Source organism: Amblyomma mixtum, chromosome 3, assembly GCF_055824585.1.
Source record: "Amblyomma mixtum isolate Tamu chromosome 3, ASM5582458v1, whole genome shotgun sequence".
Taxonomy (NCBI): domain Eukaryota; kingdom Metazoa; phylum Arthropoda; class Arachnida; order Ixodida; family Ixodidae; genus Amblyomma; species Amblyomma mixtum.
This window is the reverse complement of record NC_143014.1, coordinates 143,458,103-143,475,750: the sequence shown is the minus strand read 5'-3', so window position 1 is coordinate 143,475,750 and position 17,648 is coordinate 143,458,103. Positions and strand designations below refer to the sequence as shown.

The 17,648-nt window shown below is 43.0% G+C and overlaps 1 protein-coding gene across 5 annotated transcripts in view; it reads right to left on the bottom strand.

The window, feature by feature from the left end:
* Positions 1–13,927: 13,927 nt before the first annotated feature.
* The window catches only part of LOC149352213 (leucine-rich repeat protein 1-like), a 61,822-nt gene continuing 58,101 nt past the window's right edge, over positions 13,928–17,648 (bottom strand). For all 5 annotated transcript variants that reach the window (XM_089581377.1, XM_089581378.1, XM_089581375.1 and 2 more), the window contains one exon: positions 13,928–14,265. In XM_089581377.1, coding sequence (XP_089437503.1) covers positions 13,995–14,265 — 271 coding nt within the window. In that variant the 3' untranslated portion in view covers positions 13,928–13,994. The remainder of the gene's footprint in view (positions 14,266–17,648) is intronic.

Sequence of the window (17,648 nt, the reverse complement as noted above, 5' to 3'; positions counted from 1 at the left end):
GGCGCGCTTCGACACTGAATGACTAGGCATACGCAGGCAGTTTTTTCTGACTCGTTCCTGAGGTGACAAAGAAGTTGAGGTACATTGTTAAACAGTTGGGAATGTCTTCTCCATGCAGCTTTTGTGGTAATTTAAGAGTTGATGGGGGCAACACATATGCTTTCACCTTGCGACATGTCGTCTAAATTGCTTGCCATCGCGCTGAGTTTTTTTCTTCACATCCTTGAAAGCGATTCCCACTCGTTCACCTACTCCACCCATGAAGTGCAACAAAAAGCGACCACTATGCTTTATGTTAAAGCTATAATAACTGAGTGGCAACAATGCCATGATTTGAAAATTTTGCAATACATTAGTCTAGGTCGGGATCATGGTCGGGATACTTATATGGGCATTTTCTATCTCACTGCAGCGGCCGCCATCAGGTATCACAAATGCCAGCATTGCTTACATATAGCATGGGTTCGTGGCGAGATCTCTTGAAGAACGTGCAGCTCCTGGCCTGCCCTTTACCAGTCGGATGGGTCTAGTCCGTTGCTGACTCATTAGCCTACAGTCAAGGGGGGGGGGGGGGGGGGGGGGGGATTAACCTACCCAAAATCAGAGTTCGTCAGTGTTCTGGTGGCCACTAAGAAGGCTTGATATTGCCCCGCCGCATATAAAAATAAGCAACGTGCGGCAGCAGCTGGCTGCAGCTATTACTTTCGAGGATCTGGCAGTGCTCCCTTTTTGTTGGCAAAGCAAGGAAGGACCACGCCGCAAGCACAGTATATCTGTGGTGTTCGATAATTTCGTGAGGCCACTCGATCTTATCTAACGTAGGAGCTACTGTCACAGACTATAGGGCAGCATATACCGCAAAAAAAAGCTCGCCAGCCAGCCGCTCCACAGGAAAGTGCTCTGTGTTTAGAATGAACACTATGCGAGAAACATTATAGATCTGGTTTAATCTGCGTAATTAAATCAATCAGGCTATATGCGACAAAAAACCTTATGCACTGCAGGCTGTTGGGCACGGCCCTGCCCAACATTCGACAGGGAAAAAGGAATTGACTGATATCTACAAGCGCCGAAAGCAAACGTTTATTGGATGCATTAAAGTTCAAATGAAATACCATTGCTACACAGGAAAACCGACAGAACGCTAATCTCTCTATATAATTTAAGGCTCTAAACTAACGTTTACGTGGATAGCAAAATTAAAATTCACCGCTGTGCTCAAATGTAAAGTAATTCATGTTTGGTGCCATATACAACTGCACAAATAAAAAAAAACGCTCTTATGACGATCTGCTTTATCTCGGTCCTAAGTCTGCTTCCGAATTTAGGAAGATATTATACCAGTAAGCTATCTTGTCCTTTGCCGGCGTTCCTGTGCGGTAATTTTCTAGCGCGCATCGCACACAGGCCTGCGACAGCTTTCCAGTGACTTTAGCGCGCATTAGCGCGCATGGGGTAAGCGCGCCACCGTGCGGCGAGAGGAGCGGTAACACCGCTCTCTCAAATTACGCTCTCCTCGTGCGAATGGGATGGCCGGAGCAAAAGCGCGCTGCGATCGCGGCTATCATGCCCATTTCTGACGCCTGACGCGGGGTGGCGCTGGGCGCGCGTAGCCTCTAAAGTCACTGGAACTCTTAGTAGTCTCTGGATAAGGTTACAGTGTAATAAGGTTTCTTATCCAGTGACTCTAGACGCACGGTGCGTACGCCTGCGTACGTCTAGCAAGTGTCAACATTTAAGAGCAATTGTTGGACACCCCACATACAGGTCTAATGTTGGCACCACATGTGGGTTGGCTCCCCCCAATTTCTGATGGCCGCTTTTGCGGAAAGTCTACACAGCTTCAATGGGTGTTACAGAGTTTCAATGCATTCTTTTTATATATATAATGGCCTTGTGTGTTTGACAAATAGATTATTTTGAAAATGCCTTCTGTGCCGTTCAACCTTTTTGTGTGCTAGAAGTATTCAAAATTACTTGGAGAAAATTACTATTCGCTTCAAACCAAAAAACCACTATTTGCACATGCTATACTTCTACACCATGATATACACCAATTGCACTCTGCATGTAAAACCTGCATATAATGTTCTTTATGTAAAACCCTTAAAATTTTTCTTGCTTTCAATCAAAAAGAAAATAATTCATCATTGCCATATAAGTTCCAAAAAAAGAAGACGCGCAAAACAGACAGCACAGGAGAAAGACAGATGAAGCAAGAGCACAAGCTTTTCTTAAAACCATGTACCAATTAACTAGCCCCTCAGAGCGTATTACTAAGCCGTATAAGTGGTTTAAACTAATGCATTTGAGTCCTTCCTGTGTTTACTTTTTGTATTGGGAAAGTGCCTGTTTCTACTTCATTGGTTCCTGTTGATTGTTTGCTTTTGTTATGAATGCAATCAAATCTTGCTTCAAACCTGCGTTGATACTTATTCTGATTGTTTCTTTATATAATACATTTGTCTAGTACGTATGCGCTGATCTGCCTACCCACCCAGAAGCACTGTAGGTGTAATAGAAAATGTGCACATGAAAATACAAAGGGCCATCAAGATCATTATTATATGATTCATAAGAAGGGTGAGAGACGTCATTTTATAAATATGCAAAGCAGGAAAGCCAACTCGATGAGCTCTCAATGCGAATTTTTGACCTTCCATATTTCGAACCACAATGCCAATTAACGAAATTAAAAAGACAGCTCACCTTCAATCTTGACGGCTATCAATGTCGCAATATAATCTTGCTCCCTAAAATCTAAAATAAAGAGTTTATTACATAATTTTAGTTAATTAATCGTTTATTATTGATGCATATGAAGTATATAATGGCTGCCTTGCTGTATAATCCAGCAACATACTACACCAATGTATCTCTCATAGTTTTTAAAATAAAGATCTGTAAGGGTTAAAGAAATCACCCTGTATATACCAGCAAGTATAAATTCAAACAAGGAAGTTAAATAAAAATGGTGTAGTTGAACCAACATGAAGTTGTGGAATAGATGTCAATAATCTGACTAGCACCACCTTCCCATGTGGTGTGCAGTGTACCCGTAATATTTAGCAATGTAAATCTTCAGACAGCTTTCTACAACTTAGATATATGTAAACCACTGTCCAGTCAGCACAGTATGCATGGCGAGGCAAGGGTCAATCAGAAATTCTGCCAACACACCCTACTGTTCATGTGCACAGCACACACATAGCCAATGAAAGGTTTCACTTCAACACATAAAACATGCTTCCAGCGCTGTGATGAAGCAGGTGTATACTGTAAATAGCAAATATTGATCGTGTCAGGAAGACTGACTTGCCAAGCATTTGCACCGTCACCGTAAAACTTCTGCAGGAGAAGCGCAATGGCACTTTAGCTGTTTTCACAGCAAGTGCGTTGATTGCTGTCCAGTCCCTGTTGCAAATGCAGCAGAGACTGCACATAAGAATGTGGCTTATGCAAAGGATGATGCATTACATTTCAATGACCCTGAAGCTGCAAATCATTAACTTACGCTGAAACTACAGTGCTCTCGCTATAACGCACAGAAAATCTCGCAGGGCAGCACTCAGTGTGCATTAGTTACAAGCATGCCAATTTTACGAAAACAAAAATGGCTGTCAAAGATACTGAATTTTTTTGCGAAAGTCTAATACAAGGCAGCAACAATATAATTATGAATTAATCTCTGCTGATATATTTTTGTTAAAACAATAACATGTACCTAACCTCTGTATAACCACGGTTTACAAGCACTGAAGTCTAGCCCAAACACTGTGTTTCGTGTTGCGTTGTATTGTGTTGGGTTTAATGGCACATAAGTAGCTAAAAGCTCAAGGTATAAGAAAATTCTTTTCTGCAGATCTTTGCTAATATCTGAAGAAACATAGCAGTGCAGAGGGTCTAAAAAGTTAGTTTGTTCTACCTACTAATGAGAGAGGAAAGATATTTTATAAGTGGCTACTAGTAAAAGCTTTCAGGAAAGCCGGGTAACCTTAATTATCGGCTGTCCTTCACTGGGCAAGGAAATTTAGATTCCCGAGAAATAAAATAAAGACATCAGCCTTCTTCTCAGGATTGAGAAAATGGCTGAAGTGTACCATATAACAAAGCGAAGCAGTGGATCGAATTTTACCATTTCTCAAGAACACCTGCTTCTTTTAAAAAGCTTAAAACAGAAGATGTGTTATCAATAGCATTTTCACCTAAGAGCAGCGCTGGATGGAAAGGAATACATTCATTATAAAACCTAGTAAAGTTCTTTTTTCTTAGTTTTCCAAGTTCTAAACAAGAGAATAAAATATGGTTTATTGTGAGCTCATCTCCACATCTTTCACAAAGCGGTTGGTCTTGTTTCATTAGTAAGAAATTATGTGTAATGTGGGTATGTCCAATGCAGAAATGACATAAAATTACATCTATAAATTGTTCCTGATGCCTACATACAGGTCTTCCATTCACCTAGGATGGGCTTTAAAAAGTGCAGCTTGTTCTTAACTTCGTTGTCCCATGAAGCTTGCCATTTTGCTCTGTTTATTTTGGACAAACTTCATGCAGTCTTTATGCGGTATGTTTACTTGTTTTACTTTACCATTACGGGCAAGTGCGGCACATGCATAAGTGCTCTCGTTCCCGCTGATTCCCATGCAACTAGGAGCCCAGCAGAACTTTATTGTTCGTCCTTGTGCCTCAGCTTTTATCACATTATGTATTATGTTTCCTATTCTGGGTTTGACTGCATTTCTGGGGTTTATTGCTGTAATTACACAGAGGGAGTCAGTGTAGATAACATTGTTCTCTGTTTTTCTCCATTATTTGACCTACAGGTACAGCAATGGCGAAGCATCCTGCTGTAAAAATTGAAGTGCACTGTGCCAGCCTGACCACTCTCTTCCATTTCCCTTGTATTATCGAACTCCCTATATATAGAATGCTGTTTTAGAACCGTCTGTGTGGAAATCAGTGTAATTCTCGTATTTTTCACTTACTGCAAAAAACTCTTGCTGAATATATTCCTGTAGGGTTCGCCTTTTGCGAATGTGTGTCAGTGAGAAATCATATAAAGCAGGAAATGTGTACCAAGGCCGCAACAGATCGGGTCTCCAGGCAACATCTGGAAGCGCGTCTAGTATGTTTATTTCTTGGCATTTTTCTTTGAAGCGGAGGAAGAGTAGCCTGACAGCTTGAGGTTTGCTGGTAAAGAATATTCTGGATGGGCATTTAATAGCTATGCGGTAACACAGATGTTTTGGTAGCGACCTTATTTTCAGTACATATGCACAGGTAAGCATTGTTATACTGTTTTTGAGGGGTGGCTCATTTGTGTCTATGTGAAGACTATTTACAAGGGATGTTCTGTGTGCCCTAGTTGAAAGACGCAATTCAAGGTTTCATACTGGATCTAGGTTTTTAAGGTATGATGGCCTTGCAGACCCATATACTACGCATTCATAGTCTAAGGAAGAGCGCACTACTGACCGATAGATGTGCAATAGGCACATCCTATCAGACCCCCACCAGCATTTTTGTGACAGTACTTTGATATTCAATGACTGGGCTGCTTTCTTTTTTAGGGTCTTTATGTGTTTATGTGCAGTAGGAACGTGACCTTTTTTGTCAAAAGTTAGGCCTAAAAATTACTGTTCTTGTTTTACTGGAAGTATGGTTTCATTCAAATGGAGGGTGGGATCAATCTGTAGTCCTCTTTGGCGAAAAAAAAGAATAGCAACTGTTTTTTGTGAGGAAAACACTAAAACCGTTTCTGTCTGCCCAAATTGCTAATTCGTCTCTCACAAGTTGATAAGCTAGAAGATGTGCATGCAATTTGAAGGTCATCAACGCAGATCGAGTACATAATGGACTGTGGAATTAATTAAGCTGGCTAAGGAATTCACTTTTACTATAAACAGTGAAGCACTTGAAATGCATCCCTGAGGCACACCGTTCTCCTGATTGAAATTCTTCGTGAGGGTTGCACCGAGACGAACATGGAATGAACGGTTGGACACAAAGTTGCTCAAACATTTCAGCATCCTCCCATGGATGCCATGCTCTGCCAGGTCATGAAGAATCCTGAACCTCCATGTTGTGTCGTACGCCTTTTCCATATCGAAAAAGACAGCAAGGCAGTGTTGTCTGTGTATAAACACCTCTTGGGGTGTGTTTTCCAGGCGGACAAGATGGTCGACTGTGGAGCATGCTTTTTTAAAGCCACATTAGCGGACATCAAGAAGCTCACCGGATTCTAGATTAAACATTAACCTAATATTGAGAACACTTTCAAAAGATTTGCCAAGACAGCTTCTAAGCGTTATAGGCCTGTAATTACCTGGGGAGGTTGGTGGCTTTCCTGGTTTTAGGAGTGGAACAATAATGGCTTTTTTCCAAGCCACTGGTATTTTTCCTAGTACCCATATTTGGTAAAAAATTGTAACAGAACTTCTACAGAGGGAACTTCAGATAGATAGGACAGCATTTCATAATGAATTTCATTGGGGCCTGGTGCAGTTTGTTTAACTATAGAGAGTACTCTCTGAAGTTCTTGAAGTGTAATCAAATTATTGTAAGGCTCGTTTGTGCTGCCTGCCGTAGGGAGCCTTTGTTTTTCGGTTGTTTTTGTATTTTAATAATGACTGTGTGCAGTGTGAGGAACTAGAACCTGTAGAAAAATGTTGACCCAAGATGTCAGTTTGTTCTTTAATACTTGTCTGCATGCTGCCTGTCAGAAGAGGAAGTGTGAATGGGGAGTAGATGCCATTTATTTTTCTAACCAGCTCCCACATTTCTTTTTTTGTGTTAGTGTGCAGTTTATGAAAGACAAATAACTTTGTCAAGTTTTTTCGGCATATCGGGTTGTAGCTTTTGCCCTTTTTTTTTCCTTTAGCTTTTCACTCTTGTGACTTGGATACCTACGAAAAACACCCAAGGCTTTATTTTGTTGTTTTTTCACTTCCCTACCACCATACCTTGCGATTCTGGCGCACCACTCTTGTGGACTGGGGAATAGCTAGGCGTGCAGCATCGATGATACACTTCATGAGAATTTCATTTAGTTCATCTATGCTAAGTGTTTCTGAGAAAATGCTTTTTAAACTGGCTTTTACTCTGAATAATGCCCAGTCAGCTAAATGGTCATGGTTTAGTTGGGATGACTGCAGGTGACGATGATAGGATGACAAAAACTGGCACGTGATCACTCCCATATGGGTTGTCTAAAACATCCCATTTAAAATCGCTAAAAACATGGTGAACTAAACGGCAGGTCTAAACAGCTCATTTTCCCAGAGGTTGGGAAAGAGTATGTGGCTTTTTCCATATTTAAAAGCCATACAATATTTGTGAGAATAAAATCTTTGATTATTTGACCCCTAGAGTCACAGCGTTCGCTTCCCCAAAAAGGGGAGTGAGCGTTAAAATCCTCAACTACCAGATATGGCTCTGGAAGTTCGTCGATCAGTTCTTGTAGATCACGGACTGTTAATGTTAAATGTGGAGAAAGATATAAGGAACAGACTGTTATTGTTTTGTATAGCTGACGATGCTGACCGCAACTGCCTCAAGTTTTGTTTTGATTTTGACTTCTTGAGCAGGAACGCCGCTTTGAATGACAATATCAACGCCTCCAGAGAGTCTATTTGCCTGCTCGCAATTGCGTCTAAAAGTTTTATAATGTTTCAGGATATTCATGTGTTGTGGACCAAGATTGGTTTCCTAAGACATAAGCTAGAGGCAACATTGACCCTAAAATATGTGTTATGTCGCTGTAATTTCGCAGCAGTTCTCTACAGTTCCACCGAACTAGAACAACTTATGTTTATGTTCTGGGGTGGGAATAAAAGAGGGTTTACTTCTGCTCTGGGCCCATTATCAGGGTTCTGTCTCTTTTTCGCTCAAGAGAGTTGTTCCGCCGCTGTAAAGTAGGCGGGCTGTAAGTTACATAAGACAGTGTAAGACAGTGGGGAAGCCTCGGGTGTGTCGGTTTCAGGCCTCCCATGACGGGGGGGAAGTCCTGCAAGATGCCGACCCATAGACCAGCGCTCCCTACTTTGGAGATGGCAGAGCAGCCTTCGCTGCCCCTGCCTGGGACATGGATGGCCCTGCTATAGGCTCGGTGAAAGTGGCCTTGGCAGGTGTCAGAGTGCTGCGTGGTGCACCGACCCTGCTCACCACATCAGCGAAGTTGGATTTTGCTGTGAAGGAGAATGTGTTCATAAGTGCAAATTGCCTCCTCGCTTCTTTAAATGAAATGTTTTCCTTGGTCTTCATAGTGATTATTTTTTTTTTCCTTCTTCCAGGACGGACACGCCCTGGAGTATGAAGCATGGTCCTTCACAGTTAGGGCAGCATAGGGCTGCGCAACATTCCTCACAATGGTGGTCCTTCAAAGCGCATTTCACGCAAGTTTTGCGGCCGTGGCAACTCTATGAGCTGCAGCCAAACCTTTGACAATTGAAGCATCTTCAGGGGTTAGAGATGTAGTGCCTCACATTTACTTTAAGGTATCCAACTTCGATGGTTTCAGGCAAGGTGCTGGTGTTAAACGCGAGGACCATGTGTTTAGTATCATTTTTTGTTTCCTTTAGTATCCTTCAGTTTCCTTTGTTTAGTATCTATTACCTTGTGGAATTTGATCCTATAATCGTCAATCACATTTTGGTTGGTGAGCCCTTGAAGCATTTTTTTGGTTTCTGCTAGACGGATAAGTCAATTTCAGAGATTACACCTCGGACTGTGTTAAGAGATCGATGGGGAGTCACAGAGACAGGAATATCCCCTATAGACATAATATTTGAGAGTTTCGAGCACTGGAATGGATGTTGTCGTGGAGTTTTAGCAGTAAATCGCCACTGGCCATTTTTGATACCTTGTAGCCAGGGCCCACGGCATCTGGCCCAAGGAATCTGTTAAGCACTTCGACACAACAAAAGGGGATATTATTCTCGCTTGTTTTTCTTTGCTTTCACTATGGATCACATGGAACTTTATGAATGTTGCTTTCTTTTTCGTAAAAAAAATCTGCTGCATCGTTCTGCACTCCTTTTGTTCGCTACACACTTGAAAACGCAATCGCTCAGAACTGCATGAGAAGCGCGTACGAGTGCCTGAAACGATGAGAAACATCGTTTTAGAGCAAAACAAGCCAATCTGAACACTTTCACTGCACAAAGAAGAGTGCGGTCATGTTTGGAAAGGGGAGGAGCCATGAAATGTGTTCAGTCACGGTGCCAGCCGCCCAACGTGGAGCCCAGGGGGACGGGACAGCAACTTGCACGCAAGTCTTGCCCACGCCAGCTGTACACCGCAACTATGAGAACAAAGAATAACTGCGCAAAAAGGACGAGACAAGAGACAAGAAGAACCACACGGGACAAACGCAGCAAGAATCCCGAAGAAGCCCAACACCTCCAGCGGGTGCAGATTCTTATTTATTTATTTATTTGTACATACTATCGGTCCAACCTGGACAAAGACAGGAGTGGACACAACATCAAACTTGTGGCATATGCAGACCAGTAGGAACAATATGCAGACCAGCAGGAACAAGATGCAATCAATACAGCACAATCAATAAAACATTGTTAACAAAGTACAGTCATAAAATACAGGTGAAAAATTGCAGGTAATAAAAGATTCCCCTTTTTTGACGTGGTCAGTGACCCAAGTTTACATTCTAAAAGATTCCCTTTATATTAAAATTGCTTTATATGTTTAGCAAGACGGACGGAAAACCGTTCTCGAGATTGTGCATTTACAACTTCGTTTGGCAGCCCATTCCACTCGGACGCTGGTACAGGAAAAAAGGAATATTTGAAACAGTCCTTGTGAAATTTCTCTATTTGGACATGTCTACTGTTTATTACGGCTTATGCGCAGGCAGTAGCCCAACCACCTGACCTTGCAAGTTTTTGCGGCGATGAGGCTAGTGCACGCAGCGCTCTGATCTTCGAAGGAAAGGGTTTCTTTTTCTTCTCCCTTGTCCCGTCCTATTTGTGCAGTTATTCTTTGTTCTCATAACGTCGTACCAACTAGCCCCTCACCGCACTCATCTAGAGTACACCGCAACTATAACCAAACATGACGCAACTCAGGATAGTTAGCCACACAAGATTAACCCTCGCCGCCAGGAAAGGAGGAAAATCCAAGAAGTGAATAGGAGACAGCAGAGTCGTGAGAAAGAAGATAGGAAAGTAGAAGATGGAAAGGTGGACAGGAAAAGGCGACTGCCGATTTCACTCGGTCGGTTCAGGCCGGAGGTGCCGTCTACGCGAAACAGGGGCCAAAGTGGTGTGTTGCCTCCACCGAGGGGCCTTAAAGGGACCCCGCGATGATTTCCTCAGTACCAGTTAATATCGTTAAATAGATTCGTCATGCTTTCCAGAGACCAGAGCAAAAAGAATTATTGAAATCGGAGCATGCAAACGAAAGTTATTCCACTCTGAAAATTCGAAATGAAAAGCTCAGACTAAAACGCACTTCACTCGCCCATTTCACTCACCCAGTGCCGAGATTGGGCGCTACCAATCAGAACCGCACCTAGCGCACACGCAGCGGAAGCGTGCATGCAGTTGTTGCTTTGTCGGGGCTGTAGACAGCCGAGCATTTTGACGGCGTCTGGCCCCCGTGTACGCGACGCCATAGTCAGGGCAGGGGTGACTAACAACAAAGGAAGGTCGGAGTGGAAGGCTGTGGGCAGTAGCCCCCCCCCCCAACTCGACTGTGTCGACTGGCTTTTTTTTTTCACTGCCGTCTTGGTATGGTCACGGCCGGTCTCGACGCGCGCGCTTTCTGTTTTGAGCCAACGTTTTTTGAACAGCGCTAGCCGCCACCAAGGTTTGAAGCGGAATGGAAAGTGTCGCCCCTAGATGTATTCTTGTTAGTTTTCGTTCGCTTTCCCTGCTTCTTTCCAGTTTTTGTGGCATGCAAAAAGCTTTCAGTGCTCAGAGACATAATATTTTGGATTCATTTCGCAAGTATAAAGGAACAATATGCAAACTGGACGCCCAACCAATGAGAAATGCAGCGCCCTATCTGGATGCCACCTCATTTCCGCTGCCGCAAATGGCCGCCGCGTTGCGACACCATCGGCTCGAAACAAGCATTTCTAGCGAAGATTAAAATATCAAATATTATGATTTCGGTGATCTCATTGCGCGTTCGGGACTCACAATGTCCCTTACTCTGCATACAAAGAATAAAGACCCCATGCTTTATCTACGTCGCAGGGCACCTTTAAAGGTCCAAACGCTTGGCATCGGCTCAACCACAAGGATCCCCTTTTCCCCAGACATGGCCGAGCCACGCACGGCTAAGCGCGGATGCTCGGGTCCGTGGTGACACACTGCTCACCATCATCACCCTATGGGGATGCCCCTGCGGATGCTCAGGAGCCCATGGTGTCACAACTCACAAACATCTGCACGCTGCAGACGCTCCTGTGGGGAAGCACTGTGTTTTGCAGTATATTTCTTTGCATTAGTCATTCAGTATTGAAACTTGCCTAGTTTGTCTGATATTAATCAGAAGCTCTAGACCCATAAAAACTAGGTCTGAAAAGAAAGACCAGCCAGCTGACAAGATAGGTACAACTTAGGACTATGTGACTAGAGTGGTGTTGCCATCTGCCAATCAGAAATGACGGAAGTACTAGTACACTGTGCAGCAGTGGCAGAACTGACCATTGCAACTATTTCAGCAAATGGCAATTCAGATCATTAAATAGTAGGTGGCTTCACTTTTTCCAAGCATGGCTTAGCCCAGTTTCCAGAGTTCAATACGCAGTAGCCGTTTTTCTATTGGTCTTGGCCAAATCAGCCAAGTTTTGAAACCAAATCAGTAATTTAAGAAAACAAACTGTGACACACAATTTCTGTGTTGTGATTTGCACGCAAACAAACCAATGGTACATGTGAAAGAGCCCATAAGGTTGTTGGTGAAAAGAATGTGCACAAATATTATTTGTGAAATGAAGATGTGTTGGTACCAGCTGACAATACAGCTGCACATCAAGCAGCAGAAATTACTTTTTCGCGTTCCGACTTAGGACGCTAGCCATAGCCACACACAGCCAGTCTTGATGGCACACTTCTAAGCAAAAGAAAGTATCGAACAAGAAAAATAATGATAATGTAGGACTGCTTGAATCTGAGCTAGAAGGAGCACATTTCTGAAGATGTCAGTGGAACAAAAGGATATATACAAGAAAGACAAACAGCGCACAACTCTAATTAACAACTAATACCGTATTTACTCGCATATAGGTCGACCACGAATATAGGTCGACCATGAATATAGGTCGACCCCTACACATTGGGCTCGCCAAGAAATAAAAAAATTGTTCGAATATAAGTCGACCCATATCTTTTGAAAAACATGCACATACGACGTAGGACAAGCACACACTTCATCTGACTCTCTGAAAAGCGAGCAAATATACAGAAACCTAGGCACGCGCAGAAAGAAACATGATGTACAATCAACAGAACCGTTCAAGATAGGAGATCACAGCTTTAAAGAGGTTCACAGATGTATCGCTGACACAACTTTTTCCTCTTTTTCTTATGTGGTGCGCCTCCAAAACCTCTCATGATTTACTAGCACCGCTCCTGTCCAGAACGCCAAAATATACTGCTTTCTAAGCTGTCTACCACGATAAGACCACACAAATGAGCGAAAGAGAAATGCGGGTACTCATAGCAATTCACTGGGTGCACCCGCATGATGATGTTGAAGACCTGCGTCACGAATATAGGTCGAGGTGCTTTGGCAACGAATATAGGTCGATAACTAATTATGGACAACATTTCTGAAAAAAAAAAGTCGACCTATATGCGAGTAAATACAGTAATTAATGCTGGAAGAAATGCACATATACACATAAAAGCGCCAAAATTTCTCTTTTCCAGTAAAACCTGCATCATGCGTTGTTCACATTTGGAGTGCAAGTCTTGCACGTGAATATGAATGCTTTATTAATAAGCGCAATGGAAAGCACACATCGGTACACTTTGAACAATGGGAAACAGCCCCTACTTCGTGTGCCATCCCAATTCTGCTGCTATTAAACACCATGACATCACGCAGTTTAACGATGCACCGGTAGTCTTGGTGGTGTGTTGCCAGGTGGCTTGAAGGGGATGCAGCATGCTCTCAGTCCTTGGCACATGTGCGGTCATCTTTTTGTGCTGCATGGCGCAATGAAATGTCCCTTCTGCAGATAGAACATTCAACTTTGACATTCCATGTGCAGCCGTGTTGAGGCGTAAAAAGATGACCGCACATCTGACAAGAGTTTCCAACATCATGCCATGTGAATAAGGCATCAGTTATCCCTCAGAGGGACACTCTTTGGCCACCTGACAACACACCACTGAGACTGTCAATGTGATGTTCAGCTGCATGACATCACGCTGTTAAACAGAAGAAATGAGATGGTACAGAAAGTCGTGAAAGTGTTTGCCACTTTTGAGAGTAGGCCTATGCATGTTAGCATACGTTCCATTGCACTCACTGCTAATGCACTCTCAACCCTGCACAAGACTTATACTGCCAATGCAAAAAATGCATGATGCGCATTTTATTGAAAGAGCAAGAGAAATTTTTTGTGCTTTTATTACAAATGTGCATTCCTTCTGGATAAAATTATAGTTGTGCCCATTCTGCCCTATATGTCTCTCTAGCAAAAAACAATAACGGATAATGAGTACACAGACTTCTAGGTCCTAACAAGTTGCACTAAGCAATGAATGTGCAGACAAGCAAAACTCCGCTGGCCATACTTTGTTTTAGTACGCCCACAAAGCACGCAGCACTTTTGCTCCCTTTGCATACAGTGTACACTGAAGTCAGTTCATTGCAAAAATATGCACCTGAGCACCAGTTATCTGTACACTTTCAACAACCCTTCGAAGAAGACAGAGATCACTTCAAATGAGGAACACAACACAGCAATAGTGCTTTTATTGCATTAACTTTTCTTCTCACACGTGGTGCAGTTCTCACTGCGGAGGAGCTCGCTTTCTTGAGCACCGGTGTAGAGGGAAGCACCTGTTTGAGCACACGAGTGCTCGCACGGGCACCTGGTAGTCATATGAGGGGGCCCATATCAGCTGACCAGAGTGTCCAATGATCATGTGTGGATTCACTCTGAAATGCACTTTAGTTGCAGTCGCTGGAAACACTGGATGCTGGCAACTGAAGCATGGGGTGGCGGTGTGCAGCAGCTGTAACAGCGATCGTGGCACATCCTCAGCAGTCAACTTCATGTAGCTGAAAGGGATAAACCAGTCAATGTCAGTACTGGCTACTATGACAGAAACCTCGTTGCCAGGATCAATTTTTGGGTCACTAAAGGTAGCAATAAATGAGGCACACACACAAATGTACTTCAGCACTAAAATAAGAGTTGGCCGTAACTTGCCTTTTCCTTCTGGAATGAAGCACAACAGTTAATGTTCACTTAGGTGGAATTTTGAATGTCACATTCAGAGTGGTAACCTAGTTCTGGCAAGTGCCACCCACCCAACTCCAGAGGAAGTAGGATTGGTTGGAAGCTGACATGAGAGTGGCCATGGCAGTCACCAGCGCTTCACGCAGCCCACTCTGTTGCAATGAGTCATCAGCTCTCTCTTATGATTGTATCTGCCTGTGCAAATCCCACAGGAACACCACATGTCAATATAAAGGCAGTCATGTTTTCACAGAAGATCTGTGCTACTCCAGGTGTTGCAGACATTTCAAGGACCTGTTCCAGGTGCCAGCAGCCACAGCAGATTGGAAATTGTTGACCTCAAAAGACCTTTACGGAGGTAACCATTCATATTTGTATCCAGGTTAGTAGCCGCATGGTCTCCATGACAGCCAAGCCCAGGATTTCTCATTGTTTCAAACCTTTAGTAGCTGACAAACTTTGCTTCCATGCTTCACTCAATGCAACCACACAACACTCTTATTCCTGACAGAGAAAGGCAACCAAAATTTCAGTGTTCTTGCTAACTCCGTCTGCATTTCCACCCAATGCCAACATTGTTTCGGTGCAATTAATCAAGCTAAACATTCTTTACCAGCCTAGACAAAAATATATAACATGAGAATGCAGCACCTCAGCATACTGTCTGCATGGCAATCACTCTTCCAACCTAAGTGCAAACCCATGGAAATGTAAAATGTTACAACCCTTTCTAATTCCCAAGGAAGGCCAAAACCACAAAACACTTTCAGGCTGATGAACTTGGAAGACGATATTGAACTGTGCAGGCATAGTCACCATTGCTTTATGTTTTTGTGATTATCATGTGAAAATTCTCGTCCATCACATATCGGCCCCTCAACAAAACAGCACTCGTTCCACATGCGATCGCACACACCACATACACTTTCAAAACGGATTGTTTGTGGAGCGCCAATGAAATGTAAGAGTGGCCACTCTATGTCCCCAAAGTGCATGCTTCTCGGCCTCTCCAGTTGCGTTTCAACAAGCACGCAGTTTGCAGGCTTGTGTGTGCAGAAATGCATGGCCCCTTTTCGCCTTTAGCATTCTGACAAGCATCGAATTCACAGGCCTTTGATTCTTTACTGGTGCAGCGCTGAACATTTAAATGAGTACAGTGCTGTTCCTGTGAGCTGAATCAAACCCTCAGCAAGTTATTCGACAGCAATACAAACGCACAGACTGCATTGCAGGGTGTATCATGCATGGTTTTCATTGAAAGTAGCCCAAAATCAATGTCATCATTTCCAGTTTAGCTTACAAGGGCCATGCTGTTTACCATTTGTTGAGACAGACACACGAATTGAGAGTAAAATTATAATTTCCATACCAAGACATTTACCACTTGTTAATATTTGCAGATCTACCTGAATGACCGGCAGAACACGTCTTAAAAAGTTTCACTACAATTTTAGCATGGCTTCAGCAAGACTTTTTTCCCATTGTTGGCAATGATTTGGCAAAACCCTTTCAAAGAACATGCTGTGGACATAGAAAGCATTTCACACCTTAAAGTGCCTTCAATGCCGCCATTATTCTACTGGCCACAAGAAAAAGCAAGACTGTTGCTAGTAAATAATGCCCATAATTTCTGCAACCTGTCTAATTTTCTAGACAGTAGATTAAAGAGAAAGAGCATGCATGGTAACAGGGCACAGTTCTGCCTCACATACGGCATGGCATGACGCAAGGATACGTAGTTTTTATATTCTTCAGTGTAGAGTGATGAAATTTGGCATGTTTATTCAGAAGAGCACTAATGATTTAATACAAAAATTTTACTGATATATCTTCAGTATTTTTGGCATTATAAATCTTTACGTACCTCATTGCTATACCGAACTTGCAGAAAGCCTGGCGCGACAAGAAAACATGGCAGGAGCCTGCAGTCACTCTTAAATTTTAGCTGCCAAAGGAATGGATCATACAGTGACAGTCTCAAATATTTTTATGACCCTGATTTTGTTCTACACAGAACATTATATCCATGCTTGCATAATGCACTCGTCACATCACTATAGTTGCAGAGTAAAAAAACAATAAGGTAGTAATTGAAAAATGTAATGCATAAAAAATTTATCAAGGAACATACTTTAACAAACTGCATGAAAATCCATGAAGCCATTGTCGTGCTATGCTTTCCGCAGGCAGGGAAGTCTGTTAAAAAAAACTTGAGAAAACAGGCACTGAAGTTGCACAAGATCGTGGCCATCAAAATACCTCAGAACTGTAATGTTTAGTGTCTTTGGCTCTGTCTGTCTGTGTGTGTGTGTGAGTGCATGTGTGTGTGTGTGTGTGTGTGTGTGTGTGTGTGTGTGTGTGTGTGTGTGAGTGAGTGAGTGAGTGAGTGAGTGAGTGTGTGCGTGTGTGTGAGTGTGTGTGTGTGTGTGTGTGTGTGTGTGTGTGTGTGTGTGTGTGTGTGTGTGTGTGTGTGTGTGTTGGGGGGGGGGGGCTTCATATATCTCTGTCCTTGAATTTATTCAGCCCTGCATGCCGTTTTTTTTTTCTCTGGTGTTTCCTTTCGGTTAATTTCGGCTAAGGGTGAGTGGTGCGAACTCCCACTCTGTCGCCAATACAGCACGAAGCGAATCGCATACACGGGATTCTTCGTTCTAACCCGTTTCCAGGGCGACAAAGCATTGTTACAAGTGTCCCTGAATAGTGCAGCGCAGGCTAGACAAATGTTCGTCGTCATCCTGACAAGTCACGTCCGTACTGTTTTCGAAGAAAAAGATTTTGGAGTGTGATTAAAAACACCTTACGGGTACCAGATATGACGCTTTCATCTCCCCGTCCCACCTTACTTACTCTGAGTGCACGTTATTTTGGGAGGACTTCTCCTATGTGCTGGGTTTCTCTCTCTGTTTCAAATATGCATTTTACACTGCTTCTGACAGTAACACAAGATTTACTTCCAAGAAAACATACACTGATAACTGAGAAATACAATATTTGGTTCGCTCTTGAAGAATGCTTCAACACATTTTTTATATGTAGACAGAAAATAAACAGTCACGATTATGTGGGTTAGAGCCCTTTGCTACTCTGATACTGTTCAAAATAGGGCATGATGCAGAGTGATAAGTTGTAGGTCGGAAAAAGACAAAGTGCAATGAAGCACCGCAGCAAATTCAACAGAGGCATCTACCCTCCACCTATGAAA